This window comes from Amblyomma americanum, chromosome 5, assembly GCF_052857255.1.
Source record: "Amblyomma americanum isolate KBUSLIRL-KWMA chromosome 5, ASM5285725v1, whole genome shotgun sequence".
Lineage (NCBI taxonomy): Eukaryota > Metazoa > Arthropoda > Arachnida > Ixodida > Ixodidae > Amblyomma > Amblyomma americanum.
Window position 1 is genome coordinate 47,332,310 of NC_135501.1, and position 22,111 is coordinate 47,354,420.

General features: G+C 45.3%; 1 protein-coding gene across 1 annotated transcript in view; it reads right to left on the reverse strand.

Moving 5' to 3' along the window:
• Nucleotides 1-4,275: 4,275 nt before the first annotated feature.
• Nucleotides 4,276-22,111, reverse strand: part of LOC144133839 (uncharacterized) — a 63,268-nt gene continuing 45,432 nt past the window's right edge. The window contains exons 11-13 of the mRNA XM_077666919.1: nucleotides 10,187-10,363; nucleotides 7,078-7,203; nucleotides 4,276-4,446 (exon numbers count right to left, since the gene is read on the reverse strand). Coding sequence (XP_077523045.1) covers nucleotides 4,276-4,446; nucleotides 7,078-7,203; nucleotides 10,187-10,363 — 474 coding nt within the window. The remainder of the gene's footprint in view (nucleotides 4,447-7,077; nucleotides 7,204-10,186; nucleotides 10,364-22,111) is intronic.

Here is a 22,111-nt window from a genome sequence, read left to right on the forward strand (position 1 = left end):
GCTACATTTCTCGTTGTACTACGCCACTACATAGTCATATATATACGTAGGATTTGTTTCCATACAATGAAGAACCATAACACTTCCTTTTCGTTCCACAAAAATTATAACGCCTGATCAGCATATTTATAACTGGTTGTATTTTTAAATTTAGTATAACTTCATTACACGTCCCAAACACACGTTACGTTACTAAGCCATGCACACCGCAACGCATTCTCTAGGTGCCCTTCGCTTGAACAAACTACCCTTCGAGCACCGATGTAGTGGCAACCTTATCTCCCCTTTCTAGAGAACCGTGTATTAAAGCGGGTGGAAATGATGTGTGTTCAATCGGCCACAACGACTTCGCCGTCAACCTTACCTGTCAAAGCTTGGCTTTATTCAAATGGGAAATTTTGCACCTTGATTCGTGAACTGTCTCCTGTGTCAGCCGCCAGAAATTGTTTATCATTGCTTTGTGTTTGTCGTGATGCCGGGTTTTTATGGGACAGTCCTTAAATTATTCTAAAGTAGGACATTGAGATTACGTCCTATGCTATGGTTGAAGAACACTGGTGTCATCAGGGCACGACGCGCGACAGCGCAGGAATCCCATAGTAGCAAGTGGCAGCGTAAATTTATGAAGCCACAACGGAAGAACGACGCTGGACAAGCGCCATCACAAGTAGTATGCACCATCGAGTCCAAATCGACGCTCTTCAAAAACTCCCTTACGACATTGGCCTAATATTTTGCAGTGGGCAATGAATATTGCTATATTAGGAGGCCAATGCTTCTTTTCTGGCCATTGCTGATTCTTCTCACAGTCGGTTGAGCCAATGCACCTGCAGCTACCACGTTTGACTCAGGACTTCCCTTACACAGGTTCCCGCTGGGCAGCGTAGAAGTGAATTCTCTAGAATTAAGCAAAAAAAATTGTGTTAGTAAAAACATTAATAAATTGAAACTTATTTCAGGCTAAAAAGGAAGAGCCTTTGGGCAGGTCTCCATATACGCGAGTGTGCAGAGCTTCCAAAAACTCTTTCAAAGCATAACCTTCCATCAAAAATGTAGAAGGGTCATTATACCCAAAAATTGGACAAGGGCAACAGCGTTAGCTGGAGATGTGTCTGTGCACCTCTCGGAATAATTTTTTTTGTTGCCAGACTGGTTGTGCCATATACAGGCTGTTTAACATAAGACTTTACTCAATTTTTAGAAATAGCACTTTTGATTTACAAGAGCGCAGTTTTCGGCGTAGCATTGTCAGCGGAGTAGTACATGAGAATAGAGCTGAGATATGGAACTGCTAGGTGGTTGCACAAGTATTGAATAGTTTATTTTAGCAATTATTCTTAGCCTCCTTACTTATTGAGGGGCGTTTAGCACACGGTGAGTAATATTCATATATTATTTTGTAATTTAGTAAATGCGGTCATCCTCGGCGCTGTGTTACAACAAACGTTTGCCATTTCGACGAGTTAAGTGAACTGGACAGGTTGCTTTGCCTTGAAGCTTCTCAAAAGCATGTGTATTCTGGCGCGATGTAGCCAAATTTGTTGGGCCAGAGCGCCAAGGCTGACCGCGTTTCTAAAATAAAGATATATCGCTTTCCCTTATGATGAGCTACACGCCTCTAAATAATTGACAAGCCTCGCGGTAATAGGCTACATCGCTGATAATGCTAATCCGAGAAAAGCACTCTTCCAATTTAAAATCCCGTTTTTAAATATTGCTGAAAGTCTTATGTGAAATACTCTGTATAATTACATGAATCACTTTAGCTGAGCAACGCCAGCACGTATTAATTATTGCTGAATTCAAGGGAGATTTTCAGATATTTAAGAAGTTAGTTGCGGCCGTGTATAGTTTCCTAATAATGAATTTATGTATATAAATAACTGCAGCGCCCGAAAGCAATATTACAGGGCGGAAGTACGTGTTGTTCTGTTTGCGAGAAGCCGTTGTGTGGGAAAGAAAGAAAAAGAAGAGACGAGAAAATAGCAGAATGACGCCACAATAACCAACGAGAAAAAAATTGAAAGGAATGAACGAGCAAGTTAAACGAAGGCACCGCGCAAGCAGCTACACCAGGCTAATTTACGTCGAGTTTCTGGATTGCGAAGATTTGCATTACATTTTAGAGCTGTGACACTACTATATCATGGTCTATGAATTTATTATTGTACAGGCAATACTGGGAAAGAAACAGCCAACCTGGGCGAATACTAAATGTGGTAACGACTGGCACTGTTTCGCTGCGACATTCGGCAATTTTCTGTGGAAGACTGTTCCATTCGCTGACAGTGTGTCGAGAGAATGTATAACGAAAAACATTGGTCGGAGAATAAAATTCTCTTATTTTGGGTTGATGATCGCACCTCTTACGACACAAAATGAGGAGGCAAAAACTAAGCTTTTCTGTCTACTCGAACTGTTCTGAAATACATTCTGTAGAGCATTTCTAACCGCTAATTTTTTCTGCGTCTGCTTAACAGTTCCCATTCCAACCCATCCCTACGTAATGTAACGCTACACGTCAAGTTAGAATAATTGCAGACAAATCGAGCTGCATTGTTTTGTATCCTTTCAAGCATGTCGGAAAGAAGTTTAGTATGGGGATTCTAAACCGTACAGGCGTACTTCAAAATAGATTTTACGTTGGTAAAGTATTTCTGTAATTTTGGCAGGCGCTTTTGTGAAATTACGTTTGATGAAATTCAGCATTTTGCAAGCCCTTGCTGATATGTATTCGACGTGTTTATTCCAGGTTAGTTTAGATGAAAAATAAACCCACAAATAATTGCACTCGCTCACTCGCGACAGCTGTACAGCGTCTAAAGAATAATTAAACAGAGATGGCTTGCTTTTACATGTAAAAGAGACAAATTGACACTTAGTCGGTTAAGAGACATCTACCGCTTAATATAGAACTCTGTAGATTACACAGGCCTATACAAGGGACACACTTTTTAGAGAGCTGGTTAATTTCATACGATCTCGAAAGTTAAAAGCTAACATGGTATTCATATGAATAAAATTGGTTTTCTTTGCTATCACAATATGGAATGTTGGCATGGAAATTTAACAGGCACCCCAATGTCCACCTATGGTAGACAATATAGATTCAACTTTTAAAGACGTTATAGAGACAACCTTGGCAACATTTTTTGAGTGGCACAGCCAGTTCTGGCAAAGAGTGGAGGAACTCTGGCTTACTTTGCGCATGATTGGCAGTTTTTTTATTTATTTAATTATTTAATCCACATATGCCCCTTTGACGGAGGTTTTACATGAGAGGTGGGCGGCTTCACACACGATTTCAAAGGTGGGCGGCTTCACAAAAAAAAAATTTCAATGGCGGTCTTGATATATGTTGCACTGGTGTTGTGAACCGCTTCTTCAGGCAGATCATTCCAGTCTTTCGCTCGTTGTGGAGAAAACGAGTGAAGATGCGATTATGTGCGCGCATGCGGCGGGTATACGGACTTGGAATGACTGGTCCGGGATGCATGGCGGTGAGCGGCAGATATAACGCTGTTATCAATTGGAAAATGATAGAACTTGTGGTAGAGAAGGAGCCAGGCTAATTTACGTCGTTTCTGGATTGCGAAGATTTTCATTAAATTTTAGAGCTGTGACACTAGTATATCATGGTCTATGATTTTACGATGGTACAGGCAATACTGGGGAAGAAACAGCCAACCTGGGCGAATACTCAGTGCGGTAACGACTGGCAGTGTCCATATCAGATACAGATTGGCAAGTCTGGGCCTACTTAGGGCCACGCTGTTTTGCCAGTAGAATTCTTGCATTGGGCCAATGTCTTGTGCTACGTGGGTAGGAGGTTACCACAGTGCCCTTCACCGCACCCTGACCTATGATGGACTACTACATCCTCCTCACCTCCATCAATCTCTACACTGAGGGGATGGTTAGAAAGTGCGCTTGAGGATGTATACAGGAGATAGAGATAGAAACATATCACCACACCACCACCTTTTTGCGCACTTTCTAACCGTCCTCGAACAATCCCCAATTAGCCCGCAAGAACGTCCTATTAACACTTGTCTCGCAGTGAACTTCGCAATGAATAGGTAGGTACAGTATAGACACTTTAGCAGTACTTCGTGGTCATTTAGCATTATTACAGCAGATAAAGATGCTTTAGGTGTAAAGACAAATGAAACAGGACTGGCCCATGCGAAAGTAGTAATTGAGGCGCGAATTTGACGCAAGAATTCAGACCCTGTTGAAATGAAGCCCTACATACTTTGGGCCACGTTTTACTATCTAAATGGCCTCTACAGCAGCGTCAATTCCGTATAGTCTTTTGAGATTGCTGAGCATCCTGTGCTTATCCGTATCAGACCCACTGCACATCAATCGGGCGTCGACCATGTGCACATTGTATGCAAGCCAAGCGAAGCGATGCCAGGGAGGCAGCGACTTGATGAAGTCCACCTGCGAATGTGCGATTGCGTTTCTTAGTTCGAATGGCATACAGAAAACTTAAAATTGGCAGGCAGTTTCTTTAGAATTGAGCTAAATGCAGACAACCAATTTCCGTGAAGTTGGGGCGTAACTGGAATTTCACCCAAACATATTTCCTTCGAAAAGGTACCACAGAGGACATATAAAGTGTTTGAAGATTATCATGTAAAAGCTTTGAATGGGCAGCTGGAAATAAGCAATCTCCGCGCTTCTATCGGTTTCTGTCCAAGTGGATTTTTCTCATTTCGGCGAGAGCTCCTTAAATGCACAAAACTGCATATTTGAGACCTACCCATAAAGAGAAAAACAGTTCCACGTCCACGAGCCTTCCAAGCTTGCACTGCCTGACTACGCCCACCACAGGACAAAGGCATCTTCCATATCTCTCAAATTACACTGACCTGTGCCAGCTGCGGCCACCCTATCCTCGAAACCTTTTGTCTAATGCGGCCATCTAACATTCTGCCGCCCCCTGCTACGCTGCCCTTCCCGGAATTTAGTCTGCTATCGTTATAGACCACCGCATTCTACTGCATTCGCATCACATGCGCAGCGCGAGCCAGTTTCTTCCTCTTGGTTTGGACTAGGGTGTCCTTAACAAGTGCTTGATACCTAACCCCCTCTTCCTGTCCCTTAACGTTGCGGCTATAAATTTTTTTCGTGCCTCACTGCGTGGTGCCCAACTTAAGCTGGACCCTTGTTTGTTAGCCTCGAATCTCCTGCCCCTTAGGTCAGTACCGGAAAGCTACAGCTGTTATATGCTTTTCTATTGAATACTGGTAAACTGAAATTGAGGATCTGGGAGAACGTGCCAAAGGCATTCCACCCCGTTCTTATTCTTCCGGTTACTAAGCTCTCGTGGTCCTGACTTGCAGCCACTACCTGCCCCAAGTAGACGTATTCGCTTACCACTTGCCGCACTTCGGTAGCAATTGTAAACTGGTGTTCCTTTCCTAGACAGCAAAAAAGAAAATTTGATCCTTCTTCTTACTTCTTTGAATTACATCCTACTACCGCTTCGCAAACGCGCATATGTGCACAAAAAACTTGCTTCAAATGCGTTGGAAAAGTTGCCGAGCACTGGCGTCTTGGAAAGCTGCATACATGCCTTGATGGCAATAAACTGATATCTAAATTAGTCTGGGTAACAATATTTTTGCTACAGACAGGCCTGAGCCTCTGGTGAGAAATGAAAGATTGTAAATGTCTGTTCCACCAAAGGAAGACCGTCTGAAGGTTCATTTCGTATTAAAATACCAGTGCAACAGCGCCCCTAGAATCTTTGCGCAGACTTTGACTGTGCTGTGACAATGGTTTTCTAATTTCTACTCCTTTCCTGCTTTCCGTTGTGGCCCGCGCACTGCGCTTTGACTGACTATGACTATGACTTTGTTTATGACGGTACTGTGGCTTTGGTTATTCGATTTTTGTTTTTAGTTTTCTACTTCCCATGTTTTCTCTTTCAATTACATTTTCTTATTTGGAGAATATAGCTCCTTCTAATTTTTCTTTTGCGTGTCCGAGCTCCATCTTTATTTAGATGTGGAGTGTGCAGTCTTCACTTTGCATAAAATTTAGAGCTGTTCTTTCTCGTCTAACTGTCTCCCTCCTGCACTGCTAAGCGCTGCCCAGGTCCCATAGTGACGGTAGATGTTAAGCCATAGCATACAGGATTCCGCTCTTAACACAGGGAAGTCAAGCTACTTGCACCGCTTTAACGCAAAACATCAGATTCAATACGAATAACGATTGCAGCAAGAAAATAACGCTTGGTGGTCAAGATCTGCACCCAGTTACGGTGTTGGCAATTTGTGCAATTCACGGCTCGCGTGTCAAGGCAGACGGTAAATTGAATTCAAGAACGCAGAAATATTTCCGCCCGGGAAGTTAGTTTCAGAAATCTTTTTCTGGAGAAAACACCGCGCACAACCAACTTTCCACAATTGCTTAAGAGAATGCAAGGTAGATTTCTGCGACCATTTGTGGGAAGTGTTTCTATTTCAAAATAAACACTGAAAGCGTTTGAGTAGTCAGGCTGTGGCGAAAAACTGAAGCCATAGTGTTAATTGGCTACTTTGTCACAGAAGATCGCCAGACGATAAGTAATATTGTTGCAAATGTCATTATTTGTACTCCTTGTAATTGAGGCCATCGTACTGATCGGCGACACTCTATTTTTTCAAGGTACCAAGATGTAGCGAATTTCACTGACGGCAAAAAATGAAAAATAGCGGCAAAAATAAGAAACCTTTTTGCGAAAGAGAGAACGAAATTAGCATAATTATTTAAATGAACAGACGTTTCCATCTATTTCCATGGGGCACATTTTAACATTACAATATCATGAGAACATTAAAAATTTCAGTAATTCATTGGCGAATCTGTAAGGAGCTCCTGCTTCTATGCATTGCAATGTTAAGACGAAAGATCCCAGTGTCAGGCTGTGCTGCCTATGTGAGTGGAAGAAACTGCGTGGCGGTTCCTGTATTTTTTTCAAGCAAACGCAAACAAAGGATTGCTGCAAAGGGCCTTTCGGTCCAGAATAGCTGCTGATGCAAACAGATGACACAGCCGATGACGCTAATGTTTGGATGTCCTTACTTTAGCAGTCAAGCTTTCATCTGTCTCGGACAGAACGAAATACCGGTCGGAAAGTTTCTGCAAGCCGACCGCAATTTGCTCGGCGAGATATCCCGACGTCGAGTCTGTCTTCTCCACGCCGCAGGCCTGAAAAAATTAAGAGCGTGGAATGACGCAGACCGCGCCACATGCGGGAAATGCGATATTTCACTGAAGTCCCCACGGTCGTCATTTTGTTGAACGCAAAAAACCAGTGCAATGTTCGGGACCGTGTCGAATATCCTTAAGATCACCTGCTCGGCCCTGCACCACTTTACCAAACGCAATAAAACAAAATGCTGTCCTTGAAATCACGTGAATACCCCCATGTAGTAGAAACAATAACATTCGCGCTCAATGTGGAAACAATAGATAAGCATATGCATTCAATGCGTTCGCATTAGAAGCCCAATTTTGTCAGTACCCCTAGTGATGATGTGTGTAAAGTTGTGTGCACGGAAGAACCACCTCCCAAAATGGTGATGGGCTAAGTGGAGATGGAATTTTCTCTCTCCACTTGTGCGGGACAGGATGGTGAAGCCTGGTGGTGGTTCCTACGAGAAGAACCCCCAGGGGAAACTGAATCTGAACGAGCAGGCTACTTTGCAAACTATGAACAGCGAGAAGCCGAGTACCAGGCCGTGCGATGACTTGTACCCAATATAGGAAACCGGTCAGTATCGGCCGGCTGGGATAGGGGAAATGATTACCTCTCGAAAACGTGCGGTTGCTTCATTTCGTGGCCATGGTAAACTCTAGATCTGGTACTCTATCAGTTAGGGTATACTGGTTGCTATGCTGCCTAGCAGAAGCTTACAGCGCCCGAATTCTCTAAAGCGTGAAATGTCTTCATCGCCGAAAAGTAAAACTGCCATTCCACTCCCCTTTTAGCCAGTACGCGATTAAGGACGTTAATTTTTATCTGAGTAATGCAGCAGAGCTGTAGGGCTACTTGTGGCCCGCAACTTAGGTAAACTAACTCGGTCGCTCATTCCACCGAACGTACCTTTATTTTGAGTGGGAACAAGCGACACGCCTGTGCGATGGTTCTCAGTAAGTACCATTCATGTAAAGCATACACTTCTGCACGTTTGCATGAGAAGGGGCTTTGTTATTAATGTCTCGGAATTTGTACGAAATAACTACAGCCCTATTGCCAAGTGACAATATTTTATGCCCTCCCGAGGTGTCACATTTTCGTGCATCTATTTTGCAAACAGCAAACTTGTGACGAAGAACGCATCCCAGAAACGAGCGACGCTTTGGTTCAAGGAAGACACTTTTGTTAGATATTTATATTCCATCGCGATTGGCCGCGAAACAATTTAAATTATTCATATTGCATTGCTTAAACGGTGTGAAGCATTAAGCAACAGGACTTAAGTTATCTGGCTCATGAAGGGTGAACCTTCATCATATCGTGCACCATGAAATTTCTTCCAAGTGAAGATATTCAGTTGTGTGGAGCTCTTGCCTGGACTTTATCGTTTAATGAGCTGTGCGAACTCTAACGCGGTAGCGATTTTTGTGTTGAACAGAAAGATGTCGCTGAATGCAGACAAGAAACTCTCGCGGAATAAAATGAGGGGTATAAATGTTCAAACTGAACTGCGCTCGTTCCAGCGCTGTTAAGAAGTAGTGTCACCGTATAGCGACACCGAATTCTGCGGCACGATTCGTCGCGCAGGTGAAATTTTTTTTTACAATTTCCGTAATAGAAGTATATCCACTCCTGCAGAGAGAGTGCACTTTGTTAAAGTGCAGTGATTCTGGAAAAGGAAGTGTAGCAAGAGACAAGCGTATACAACATCGAAAGCCGCTGCCAGAACTTTTGCATTTCTAAGAGCGTAGCAATCTGAAAAAGAGGCAGGAGCTACCAAGAAACTTCGCCGCTACACATGCCACTTCGTAGTGCACCAACGCTTCTAATACAAACAGTTTGTAAGATGCAACTTAGCATTTCTCCAATATTTTGGTGGCAGCCTTAGGCAAGAGGGAGTTGTTAAAATTAGCCTTACTGATCCGCTACACTCCACTGCCATCATTTCTTTATTGGTTCTTTATTATTTATTCAATAATTTCCCCGCATTGCCCTAACCACAAAGGTGGAGGGAGATCTCATCCCCCTATACTTCGAGGATTAATCGTACAGGCATTGGTATCTCAACATTACAAATCTCACTCATTGGGACACACTGTAAAAATTGTTTATATGTTCTCGAATAGTAAGTGTTATCGTTTCGCCTTACGAAAAATAAACAAACTAAATCGGCTTTTTTGAAGCTTGCATGGCCTTTTGACGAGAAGGTATTGTTTTAAGAAGGTAGAGCTAGAGGAGTTCGGAAGAGGTAACGGCTTATAGCGCCTTGTAACACACCACTCATTGGTTTTCCTTTACGAGAGCATTCAAAATTTGATTTTATTCAGTGTAACCTTCATGCCCATTAGCGTTTCACTTCGGGCGGCCGAGTCCTCCACACACGTTGTAGCAAATTGTTCTGTGTAGTTAATGAAGAGCATATTATCGAGACAGAGATGAGAATGTTCCATAAATTGTTCTTGCTCACATCGCGGACTTAAAGTTCAAGAGTTCTTCCTGCAGACAAGCAGCGAAAAGGAACTTCGAGCTTGTGTCTCACGCCTTGACACTGTCTTTATTGCTAACGGTTTTGTTACTGTTTTCGATCGGGTTGTTTTTAATAGGACTAGTTGAATCTTGCGGAATGTTAACCTTCCTGATGACGTGCCCGATAAATTTAAAGCTCACTCCGCCCACTTCTCCCCATTGCCAACTCCGTAAGCCATGGCCCCCATTCGGATTTTCGAACTCGGCCGTCTCTTGTCAGGGTTTGCCGCTCTGCTTAGAGCGGCAGGGAAGGTATGCATGCATTCATTTTAAGCTCACAAGCGACATTAGGTTAACAGGCATGCACTTCCTTGCAAAGGTGGCTCTTATTTTCCAAAAGAATTACTGCAATATGAGCGCTCTTTCATGTAAATTTTATATACGTGGTTATATGCTGTTCAATCAATATCAAATATGTTTTCATGATTCAATGGTTACAACCCAGATGAGGCGACCATTGCTTACCACGTCAAGGGTTGTCAACGTAAACTCGTCGCAGTTCTTGTACAGCTGTATATCTTTGACGTGGCTTATCTTTTCGGTGTGCTTGTATGACAAAGCGCTGCTCTCCACCGACACGCCGACGATAATGTGTGCGTTGCTGTGAGGATAAGATTCCGTCACAAACTCCCTAATTTGGGACTGCAAGGATAAAACATGAAACGAGGAGGCGAACCTTTAATACTCTAGCTATGTCTTCTCTGAATCCTAATGTTTCTCTTTTTAGTAAGCAGCCGCCGTTATAGCTGTAACACGAAACTACAGCTGTCCTAGCGCGGAGGATAAATAACTGCACGAATTTGTAGCTGAAGTTTTGAGCTTTAATTCTCACTGACAAGGTAAAAACATAAAGGTGAGAGTTACTTGAAGTGCGAAGACCTGGAAACAATATAGAAACCATTGGTTGCCGCCTGATTAGACCAGGACACAATCCACGAGTCACTCTCTTTCTCACTTGTACACAATTTGGAGACCGTCACAAGTGTTTGCAGATCAGAAAACAGCGTCATGAGCAGCCTACTTATAATACGCTCATGACTTTCAGTACAGGTGTTGTCAGTCAGCGAAGACCGCTTGCATAATATTTCTGATCAGAACATAAAACATGCAACGGTATGCTCACCTCTAATAAACACTTCATTAAACGTATATACTCGGCTTCCACAGCATACATTCTTTTAAATTAATCACACATACAAAAACAAAGTGTAATCGAGGTGGGTATAATCAGATGTCATACACTACCTAAAATATTAAAGAATGATTCGCGAATGCAACTCAAATGAAGAGCGTTAGATAAGTTGTTTTCCCCTATGCTTTCAACTAGGCTTTCGTGATTATTAACGACGATTATTGCAGTGCACCTTCGTTATATCCGAGGCGAAAACTTGTCATATTCGAATTTTCCTCGCAGGTCCGCAATTCGAATACCAAAGTGTACGTCACGAAATGTCGATACGTTTTATACCAACCCGCATCCCTCTGCGGCCCCTGGTTCGCCGCCACGGCCCTCGGAAGATCTGCCCCCATTACGGTTTCGAGGACCAAATGTTGTAGGTACGCATCCCTCGCAGATTCCAGGCTTCAACTCGAATAACACCTTTGTGCGCCGATTCATTTTCCGCCACTCCGAACCCTCAGCGCCAAACGCGTTGGACACAATTTTTCAGAATTGGTGTCTTTAAGTGGTGCTAGTTTTGGCACCCACTCAGATCGTTCATAAATCTTATAGCGAAACGCCAGCAGAGCGGGGAAACCGGCCGCCGTGCCGGCCCGACAACCTCTCGCGCTGTCACGTGGTGGTTGTCATGTTTGAGGACATAACCAGCCGCTATTATCAAATCTCGGACGAACAAAAAACATTCGAATGCGAGAAGTAGGAGCGAACGCTTTTAAAAATTGCAGAAGGCACTGAAGACTTCTTACGCGGCTTGAATGCGAAAGGATTCCCTGGAGCTGCATTGCGAAAGTTCATTAAAGATTGCTTCCTTTTTAATGAGATGACACAAAAACTCATTAGCATACAGTCGTAAGGAAACGCATACAACAGGTTAAACTTTATATTCTAAAAAGTATTGGATTATTTATAGCGAAAGCTGCTCGCACGCGTTCCTGGGTTTCGCGTCGTAGTTGTAGTGCGCTGTTTGGCTGCGTTGCCTTATAATCAACAGTAGCGTTGTTACCGGTAAAGAAGACTGTATCGGGAGAGGGCGGCATCTATCATTTGGAGAATGCTTACCGTGAAAACAGAAAGGTATAGCAAGAGCACGAAAAATGAAAAAGCGCAAGTGGTGTGTGGTTGCCACGGGAAACAGTCGAAGAGTAGCTACCCGGAGGCGATTGTTACTGCACCAGGTGAATGGTACGGGCGAAGCGGAGGAATCCTGAACCGAAAGATGTTACAATGGAACGAGGACGGCATGGCGAAAGCGTAAGAAGTCACTTACGGTGGGACCCCGAAAATTACAACCCTGAAAAAAAGGAGGATATGACGAGAACCGAAGAAGGTGGGTGCTTGCCACGGGACCGACGTGGTGGTTGTTTAACCAGAAAGGACACTTGTTACCGCGGAAGGAAGAGGGAGATCGCAATGAAAAGTTGAGGGAACGCTTGAGGTCCGCTTTAAAGGTAATACGCGATAGCGTTAATAGGTTAAAACCCATATTGCGGCATTGGTCATTCTCGAATTTCAATTCATAAATACCTGGAAGTCATCACACCACTTCTGGCAGAGTAGTCGAGTGGTTACATGAGGCGCGACTGCCCTGCGATTGCTGGTGCTGCCACCGGTGGGGCTTATGCAAACCAGACTGCTAACTCTCGCTCACCAGTCATTAAAGGGACTATGCAATAAATTCATTGAGATTACGTAAAGCAGACGAGAGATGGGCATTTCATCACTCGTCACCCCAAGCAAGAATTGTTAAGCTAGCATCAATAACAACGAAGATATAGACGATTAAAAATTACGCTCCTCCTCTCTCCCCTGAACGCGCCCACGCGAGGCACCAGAAAAAAATAAAGAAAACAGCTCTCGGACTGGGCCCCGCCTATGAATACGTCATCCGCTGACGTTCCTTTTGCAACTTCCGGTTGTCGCTCCTAGCACCCCAGCAGCAGCGTCGGTGGCGTGATTGCGGCGCGCGTCGGGTTTCTTTGCTTGTCGTCTTTTGTAATTAGCAGTAATGAACCCGGACCTCGAGGCGCGACTGCTCGCTCTTACGGCCGCGATGGGCATCGAGCCCTACGTGTTCACGCCGTACCGGCTGAACGCCAGCGACAACAGTAGTGACTCGGCGAGCCACCGCGAGTGGCTTCGAAACTCCCGACAGAAGGAGGCGGCAGAGGAAAATTGAAACCATATGCGCGAAAGCAATGCCCTAGCTCGCGCTTGCCAGAGAGGGTCGCGCGGCGGCACGAGCAGACGATTTTCACGGCTACTGGAAGTGTGCCCGTGACGTCGTGGCTTTCGTGGCTCCAGCGAATGACAGCGTGTGGTGGCCTGGTGACGTCATGGGTACAGTGACGTCTTTTTTCACGATTTTAATTTCAAAATCGGTCACCACGAGCACACCAATTGGCCCGCGAAATTTAAAAATCACGGTTTTAAAAATGCACAATAAATTACCGGCTCAGTTCTGAAGACTCATACTTGGTGTGAATGCTTCTTAGCATCATTTCTAAGGATTGAAAACATTTACAAACCACATATTATTCATTGCATATTCCCTTTAACTGGCACCTGCGATGGTCGTCGCTTTGCTCACAGTCCGGTGGGCGAACTCGGCTGACGCCACAAGGTCACATGACCTAGGTGGTCTACCTAGGTAGTCTCTCCAGAGATTTTTCGCTCACAACACCGACGATTCCGGATTATCTGCATAAAGGGGGCCTTAACGCTTTCGCGTTAAAAAAGCGCTACCAGTTTTGATTGTTGTCACTGGAGCCACCAGGAGGTTTGCTACCTTGTAGAGACGATGATGGTTACCTGGGAAGGAGGGCGATATGAAGATAACGTAAGAAGGCACTACCGGTAGGGTGGCCCCCATAGGAAACACCTGAAGGGCACTCACCCTAAAAGGAGGAGGCTGGTTACTAAGCTTTCATTAGGGTATTGTGGGAGCGTAAGAGAGCGCTACCAGTTGGTATTTGCCACGGTAGCCACAACGAGGGTGTTTGCCACAGACAATCGACAATGGTTACCACGGAAGGAGAGGTTTAAGGGGAGAGCGTAAGAAAACGCACCGATGGTTGCTGAGAGAAGTTCATGGCAGAGAAAAATTGGTCAGATGGTGCTTGATAATCACAAACTGAACAATAAAGGGAAAACCTCAGGGTGCTTGCATAGGTTTCGACAACGGGACTTGTGTCCGTCTGGTCAAAGCGTTCATCATTGGCGGGGAATAAATACGGTCATCCCTCCGAGGAAGAAAGCCCGGTGAGGGGAAGGAGGGTGTGAAGTGGAAATGGTACTGGGATGGGGAAAAGGTGGATCTTGTCCAGGCATGATGGCTGCTTAAGTCGATCAACCCTGTGACATGCAAAACTGTGAAAAGTAAAAGACTGCTCAGCAGAAAGGAATCCTGAGGTGTGGAATGCGTAGAGATAGCGAGCATCAGCTTCTAAGGCTGTGTGTTCAGCTGCGACACGTGGCTTGGTATGACTGGCTGCGTTGACCTCAGATAAGCAATTAGCATTGCAAATATAAACACCGTGAAAAAAATTAAAATAAAAGAAAAAGGCAGAACATGAGAATGAGTTCATAGAAAGCATAAAAGGAAGGGGCGGAAATCAATGTGGCAGCCGAGTGTTCCCGAGAAAAGATGGCAGAGAAGCAAGGCAAAAACTGAAGTTAAAATTCAGCAAAAGAGAGAGAAAAAAATTGACTTTGAATTGGCAAAGAACCGGTCGGAACGGAAGAGTGGGTGAAAGCAACGATAAAGCGGAGGTATGAAGTGCTGGTAAATGATTTGATCAAGTGCAAGACATGTTTAAAGAATCACGCCAGTGTCTCAATGTACCTGAGAGGTTCTAAGTTTCCTCTGGATATGTAATCCCTGCTGGTGGTTAGGATTTAAATTTATTGATTAGGAAAGCCTCTCTGTATTTTGTATGTGTTGCAGATTCGAAGCCTGATTGAACTATAAACAATTTAGCTCATCGAAGTTGTGACCACGTTCATTAAAATTATCCGCCACGGCCTTCTGTAGGTTCTCGATGACAATTTATTTTGGCGCACATTGATGACCCGGCTTGTCGAATATATTCTTTCTAACAAGAGCAACATTGAATCTATAGAAAACATTAGACAACGCACAGTTTAAGCTAGTCTTTATAACGAAGCTGAAGTCGCTTGCAGTGTTTCTAACAGCAGTGTCACATTGTAAATGCTTACATGTCTTACCTCTGCCTCAACAGCATGGGCTTACTGTCTACGGGTGTTTTATATCGAGCCTAGCGTGTACGACAATGTCTTTCAGCTTTGCGTAGCGTCTGTATTTACCCTTGGTGCGTCGGCAATTAATTTCTTAAGACGATCTCTGCCAGTTGAATAGGGTGGTATTTCCGCAGAATATTGTTTACGTTCGGAAGGACGTTCGAGTATTTTGTTTTAACTGCTGGAGGTCGCTCGCTATTTGCTTTTGTTCGTTTTTAAGCACATCAATTCGTTTAGAGTAGTTTCTCGTTAGAGGACAATATTAGGTTACTTCTAAGGAGCTTCTTACGAATTAGGGTAATTTTTAGTGAGTGGATGTGTTTCAAATAGTTGTCGTCAGTACATATTCTCAGGCGCGCTGCCTATTCTTCAGATATGCCTTGCTTACAGGGACTTTGATGATGGCTACTGAAATCCATGTAGCGCTGTCGGTTTGTAAGCGTTCTTTAGAGGGTGGTTGTAAGCTTTCTGGTCTAAACGAAAGGTCGAGAAAATTTACTCCGGTTGTGGAGTATTAGATAGCAGATTTAATGACGGTCATTTATTGTTTTCTTTGTTCAATTTTATTTTTAGCTTCTACTCTGCTCCATTGCTGCCATTCCTCAGAACATGACTTCCGCCTTCCTTTCCAGCCTCTCTCAGGCTTTCCCTGCACTCCCTATGTTTTCTCTTTTTTACTGCACTTTTATTTTTCCAGCTTTTCGTTTTGCAATGTTGGCAAACTTTTCTGCTTAGTTATTTAAGTCAACGCAGCCAGTCACATCAAGCTGCATGTCGCAGCCGGACGCACTGCCTTTCAAGCCCCCGCTCGCTATCTCTCCACGCTCCACACCACCGGATTCCTTCATGCTTAGCTGGCCTTTTTCTTTTCACAGTTTAGCAGGTCGGCTTGTTGATCAACTTTACCAGCCAGCTTGCCTGAACAATGTTCACACTCCCCATCCTAACGCCCTTCTCATTCCACACCCTCCTCGTCCTAAAAAGGTCTTCCTCCTTGGAGGGCTGAAACTGTTTAAACCCTGGCAATGTGTTAGGTGCATAACAAATTGTCGGGAGATTTTTTGAGTACGGTGCGTCGAGAGTGGAGAGTTGCGTGTGCCAGCCCAGCGTTGCGCGTGTGGGCGTGCGAATTGCGTTGGCAAGGCGACGGTCACAAAGAGCGTCGCGAGCACGAGGAGCGGAGAGCGGAGGTGTCAGAAAACAGAGGTGTGTAGGGAGACAGTGCAGTGCAGATCGGGTCATTCAAGCGCGGCGGTGGCAGCCGTCGGACGTTGGGTCCGTGTTGCCGTGGACCTCCCTTGGATCAACGACGCAAGCCTCTTGTCTTCCTTTCAAGCGTGGAGGTGGCATCCAATGGAATGAGGGTACGTGCCTCCGAGAAGCTCCATTGGATAGCCTGCATTAAGCTTATGGCGTTTCCGGAAGCCGTTGGCGGGTCATGGCTACGCTTCTCCTGCTGCAGCCAAGATCCTGGGGATCGTGACGGGAGTCCACCAGTGTCTCTCTGTGCTCCTGTTCGTTCCTCTAACACCTGGCTCTCTCCCACCGCTTCCTTCGACGCAACGCCAGCCACGGGTCGCAGTTCATCCACCGATGTCCGTCCTGCAGTGTCTACAAGGCATCCCGCTGCACCTGGGACGCTCATTATCTAGAGAACATTTTCGTTTAGCCTGTCGAGTTGTACACGTGCTCGGTGTGTGTTTTTATGTGTGTTTTCATTTCTTCTTGGCTCTTTTTTTATAAATTATAAATACGACTTCGTTTTGTTTAGTCTGATATGTTTGTTGTCTTGTGCACGCGATAGCGTACTCTTGTGCAGTTGGAGACGCGTAACAAATTCCCAACAACTGGCGTCCGATGCAGGACGAGGCCGTGTTTTTTTTTTTGTTTCCTATCGTGGGTCCATTGAAAGATACGATGGCAACAATAAAGAATTTCTTCAAGTGGGGTGAACGAGTGGGGTGGAGAGATGCCGAGCTGCATTCATGAGTTGCCGATGAGCGGGACAAATAACGCGTTGTACGTGCAGCTGAACGCGAGAACGCCAAGGCACAACGGAAGCTTGAGATTACTCAGGCAGAGGCTGAACAGCGTAGACTGAAAATCCAAATAAGGCTCACAGAAGCTGATGAGGTAATCGAGAACCCGCACCGTTGCCCTCAGTAGCAGTTAGCCCACAAGTTGCTCCCGCCTTTTGACGATCGTAGGAATGACTTGGGTACATAGCACAAACGTTTTGAGTGTACAGCAGAAGGGCACAGCAGGCACAAGAAAAAAATAGGCTAGTGCACTCAGTATGTCTTTGACTGGGGAGTCTTTCCGTGTGTTCGGTCAATTGTCTCGAGCAGATCCAATGCATCACGAACGGAAAAACTAGCCCTGCTCCAACATTTTCGCTTAACAGCGGAAGGTTATCGCGAAAGGTTCTGTAAATGCTAGCTGCTTGATAAAGAAACTGGCAAACAATAAGCGCACGCTTGCTCAGTCTTTTTGATCGATGGGTCGAGATGTCGGATACGGCCAGAACGTACAACGATTTACGTGACTTGGAGGTGGCCGAACTGTTAATGAGGAAGTGTCATAGCCGTGTGGAAGATATTCCTTCGCGAAACATAGTGCAAGGCGCTGGATAAAATGGCAGAGGCAGCAAATTATTTTCTAGACGCCCAGCGGCAAAGAAGCTTGTCTTCGTTCAAAGAAGCGTTTAAGCTGGACCACTTGAGACAAAAGCATGTTCGATCAAGTAAACAGTCGGGAAGGTGTCTCATTTGTAATCGACCTGGAAATAGGGCTGCCGGCTGTCGCACTAAGCCAAAACAACTTTATCGCGTTTATTGCCGAAAGGGAGGGCATAATGTAAGTTCCTGCTCAAAAAAGCACGAAAAACAGAAGCAGTCGTCTTGTTGTGTTCAGCCAGTGTGTTGCGTCTGAAGTGGTGTCCACAACAGCATGCAGGCTTGAACCAGCTGAGAATAAAGTGGTGGTCGTACTTGTCCGGCAAAAGCCTGCAGACGCACAACACATGCTTATTCCAGCGGGAGAGCTCCGAGGCCTACCCGTACGTGTTTTACGGGACACGGGGAGCAATAGGGTAGTTGTGTGGGGGGTCCTTGTTCCTGACAGGTCTCACCGGCTCGAGATCTACGGTATTCCTTGATTATGGCAGTAGTCTGGAAGTTGCCGAGCCAGATGTCTTTACCCTTCCCCTTATTTCACTAGCATGCATGGCCCTTGTGAAATGCCAGGGGACACCTTTGTATGATATCATAATTGGAAGTATACTGAAGGCCCGTTAGCCGTCAAATCGAGATATTAATTGAAAGAAATCGGAGCGCGCTGCTAAATTATGTCCTGGCATTAAAAAATGACGAGGTTTCCAGTGAAAATGGCGAAGGCCAGGGCGCTGAAGTGGGGCTGGCTGGAAAGGAAGTTTCCGGACAAGGTAGAGAAAATTCTGCTTTAAGCGTCGGTCCCATGCGGTTCACCAAGAAATTGCTAGAAAAAGAGCAAATAGAGGATGGCGCGTAGAAGGCGTCTTAGGTGAAAGTAGGAAAGGTGTTCCATGGCAAGCACGGCAATTTTCACTCGTATTCCTTCAAAAAATATATGCTGTACCGCTTCTATAATTTCTCCTCTGGCAGATAGGTTCGACAGGTGGTACTTCCAAAGTCTTGCAGATCGCAGGTGTTAACGCTTGCACCACGATAAACCGTCGGCGGTAAATCAGTGCATTAAGAAGACTACACTTGGAGTTTGGGATGAATTATACTGGCATGGGGTGCAAGAGGAGATTACGAGGTTTGTAAGGTCGTACGACATCTGCCAAAGGAGGTGCCTGAATAATAATAATAATAATTGGTTTTGAGGGGAAAGGAAATGGCGCAGTATCTGTCTCATATATCGTTGGACACCTGAACCGCACCGTAAGGAAAGGGATAAAGGAGGGAGTAAAAGAAGAAAGGAAAGGCAAAGTAGAGAAAGCGCCATTGGGATACAAGCGTCTTTTCGACACACTATTTGATCGCGTCACTGTCGATATTATCGGTCTGCTGTCGCTCACATCGGTAAGATGGAAAGTATACATTCTCACGCTTGTAAAATTTGCCACGCGGTAACCAAACACCGTAGCTTTGCGAAAGTTAGATTCAGCAACCGTGGTCGAAGGTTTGGTGATGTTTGCACAGATAGGATATCCGAGAGAGATCCTTTTTTTCCAGGGCTCCTGTTTCATTTCCGAAATGATGAGAGAGCTTGATGATCTCTTGGGGGTAAAACATCTCAGGACGACTCCTTACGATCCAATGTGCAATGCGATGGTGGAGAAATTTAACGCCGCACTCAAGCAGATGCTGCGGAAACTCAGCCAGGAGCAGCCTAATGCATGGAATCATTATATCGCTCCGTTTCTCTTTGCATACAGACAGATGCCGCAGGCGAGTAGTGTTTTCTCCGGTTGAGTTGATATTTGTAAGACATGTGCGAGGACCACTTGCAGTCCTCAGAGAGCTCTGTACCAGGGAAGAGCTGGGAGGAGACACGAAAATGACATATGGTTATGTCTCCAATCTACGAGAACGTCTCGAGCAAACTGTGAGAGGAGGACCAAAATTTCTTGGGTTCCCAATAATCTCAGAGCAGATATTATGAGAAGAAGAGCAAGCAGGGGTATTTAAAGGTTCGAGATCGAGCCATTATTCATTTGCCGAGTAGCCATAATAAACTCTTTATTTAGTGCAAGGGTCTATTTGTGGTTTCTTAAAAAAATAACGACGTGGACTACTGAATCGAGTTGGGTCACACTAAAAACCTGCTCCTCATCCATATGCTTAAACTATATGAAGAGCGTGCGTCCCAAGAGACCGTCTTTTGTTGTTACCGAAGAAGGTGATTCAAAACGACTGTTTACGCGGTTATGAGATGCTCATGTGTAAAATTTACCCTTTATGGCTCAGACATGTGTAATCGTAAGAATTGTTTGTCCTTTTTGCCTGATAAATAGTCTTTAGCCCCATGTTCCATCTGTGCGTGTCTCCATATGCCTCCATGCGTCTTTGCGTGAAGTTTCTTGGATGACATTGGTGACATGTAACTTGTCCACTTACCACGTGAAGATTAGTGTTATGTGGACCTATGGCAGTTTTTTTTTTTACGAAGAAGCTTTTCCGAAGCGTGGCATATGTGAGGTCCCAAATCATCGGGAGATTTTTTAAATGCAGTGCGTTGACAGTGGTGCGTCGACAACGGAGCGCTCCGCGTGCCACCCCTGCGTTGCACGTGTGCACGTGCGAATGGTGCTGACAAAGTGACGACGACGAGGAGCGTGCCGAGCCCGAGGAGCGAAGAGCTGAGTGTCAGGAAACCGAGGTGCGAAAGGAGACAGCGCAGCTGAGGTCGGGTTATTCAAGCGTGCAGGCGGCAGCCGTCGAACGTTGGGTTCGTGCTTCTGTGGATTTCCCTTGCATCACTGGCGCGAGCCTCCTGCGCTGCTTTCAAACGTGAAGGTGGCAGTCGATGTACAGAGAGTCCGTGTTGCCGAGAGGCTCTTTTAGATAGCCTGCATTAAGCTTACGGCGTTTCGGGACGCCGTCGACGGGTCCTAGATTCCCGTTTTCTACTGCTGCCAGGTTCCTAGGGCTGCTGACTGGAGTCCACCGGCGCCTCTCCGTGGTCCTCTCCGCTCCTACTTCCACCTGGCTCTCTTCTGTCGGTTCCTTCGACGCAACGCCAGTGACGCCCTACAGCTCATCCACTCGCGTCCGTCCTGTCTACAAGGCATCCCCGTTTCACCTGTGACGCGCAATATCTGGTGAACATTTTCCTTTAATCTGTAGTGTTTTATGCGTGCTGAGTGGGTCTTTTTCGTTTCTTTTTGGCTCTTTGCCTTTGAATTATAAATACGGTTTCGTTTTGTTTTGTCTGATCTGTTGTCTTGTTCGAACCTGCACCCAATAGCGTTCGCCTTCCGTTGGGGGGCATGCGTTACAAATTCACGACCAAATAATGAAAGCTTCCCCAGACAAAGAAATATCTTATCGAAACTTTGGAAAAAACCATAAAGTTTTCCATCCCTCGTTCTCTTTGTGATCACCCTGATGATTGTTACTCTGTAGGAGGAGGATGATTACACACAGAAAAAAGGGCATGGCGAGAACGTTCGAAGGCGCAAACGGAGGGCGGTTACCATTGGAACAGTCCGAAAGATGGTTACTTTGGAAGGAGAAAATGTGGCGAAAATAGATGGGGATCGTCACCGTGGAGGAAGGGTAGTATACAGAAGACATAGGGAACTTTGACTGTAGGGTGGTTACCGTGGAAGGAGGAGGCTAGTAGAGTTACAGCGCAGGAATGCGTAACTGGAAGATGGTTACCACAGACACCATTCGGGGGTGGTTATTATAGAAACAGGAAGGGAAATATGGCGAGAATAGTAGAATGTAGCACGGTCAATTTGCGGCAGCTGCTGCGAAGCGTGCCACCGGAGAGAGTCAGCGATGACGCCAGGCTCCTAGAACGGCAGACTGATGAGATGAGCTGGTCGGGAACCGAAAATGTTTGGAAAACAAAAAAAGAGTGGCCAGATTTTCTCTAAGCTTGCTGTTTCTTCTCCAGCATGGTGTTTATCACCATGTGATCTTATGAAGTACCCAGGGGAGTTGCCGAAAGACAGGGAGGCAAGCGTGGCTCCGCTAATAAGTGTTTGGACCTAACATTATCAGCATCCCTGTTCAAGAGGGCTATTATGTTTAGGCGTCAAGGCCCGGGCTCAGCGGATCATGTCTAAACAAACACTACCACCGGTGGTCCAATAAATAGATGCTTCGTAATTCTGCAGGAGGCCTCTATGTGTAAATTCAGATTCTTTACCTCCTTTGCATCGACTAACAGCAAACCGAAAAAAAATTATTTCGATCACATGAGGTATGTTTCATTACGTTAATGCGTGCTTCCTGCTT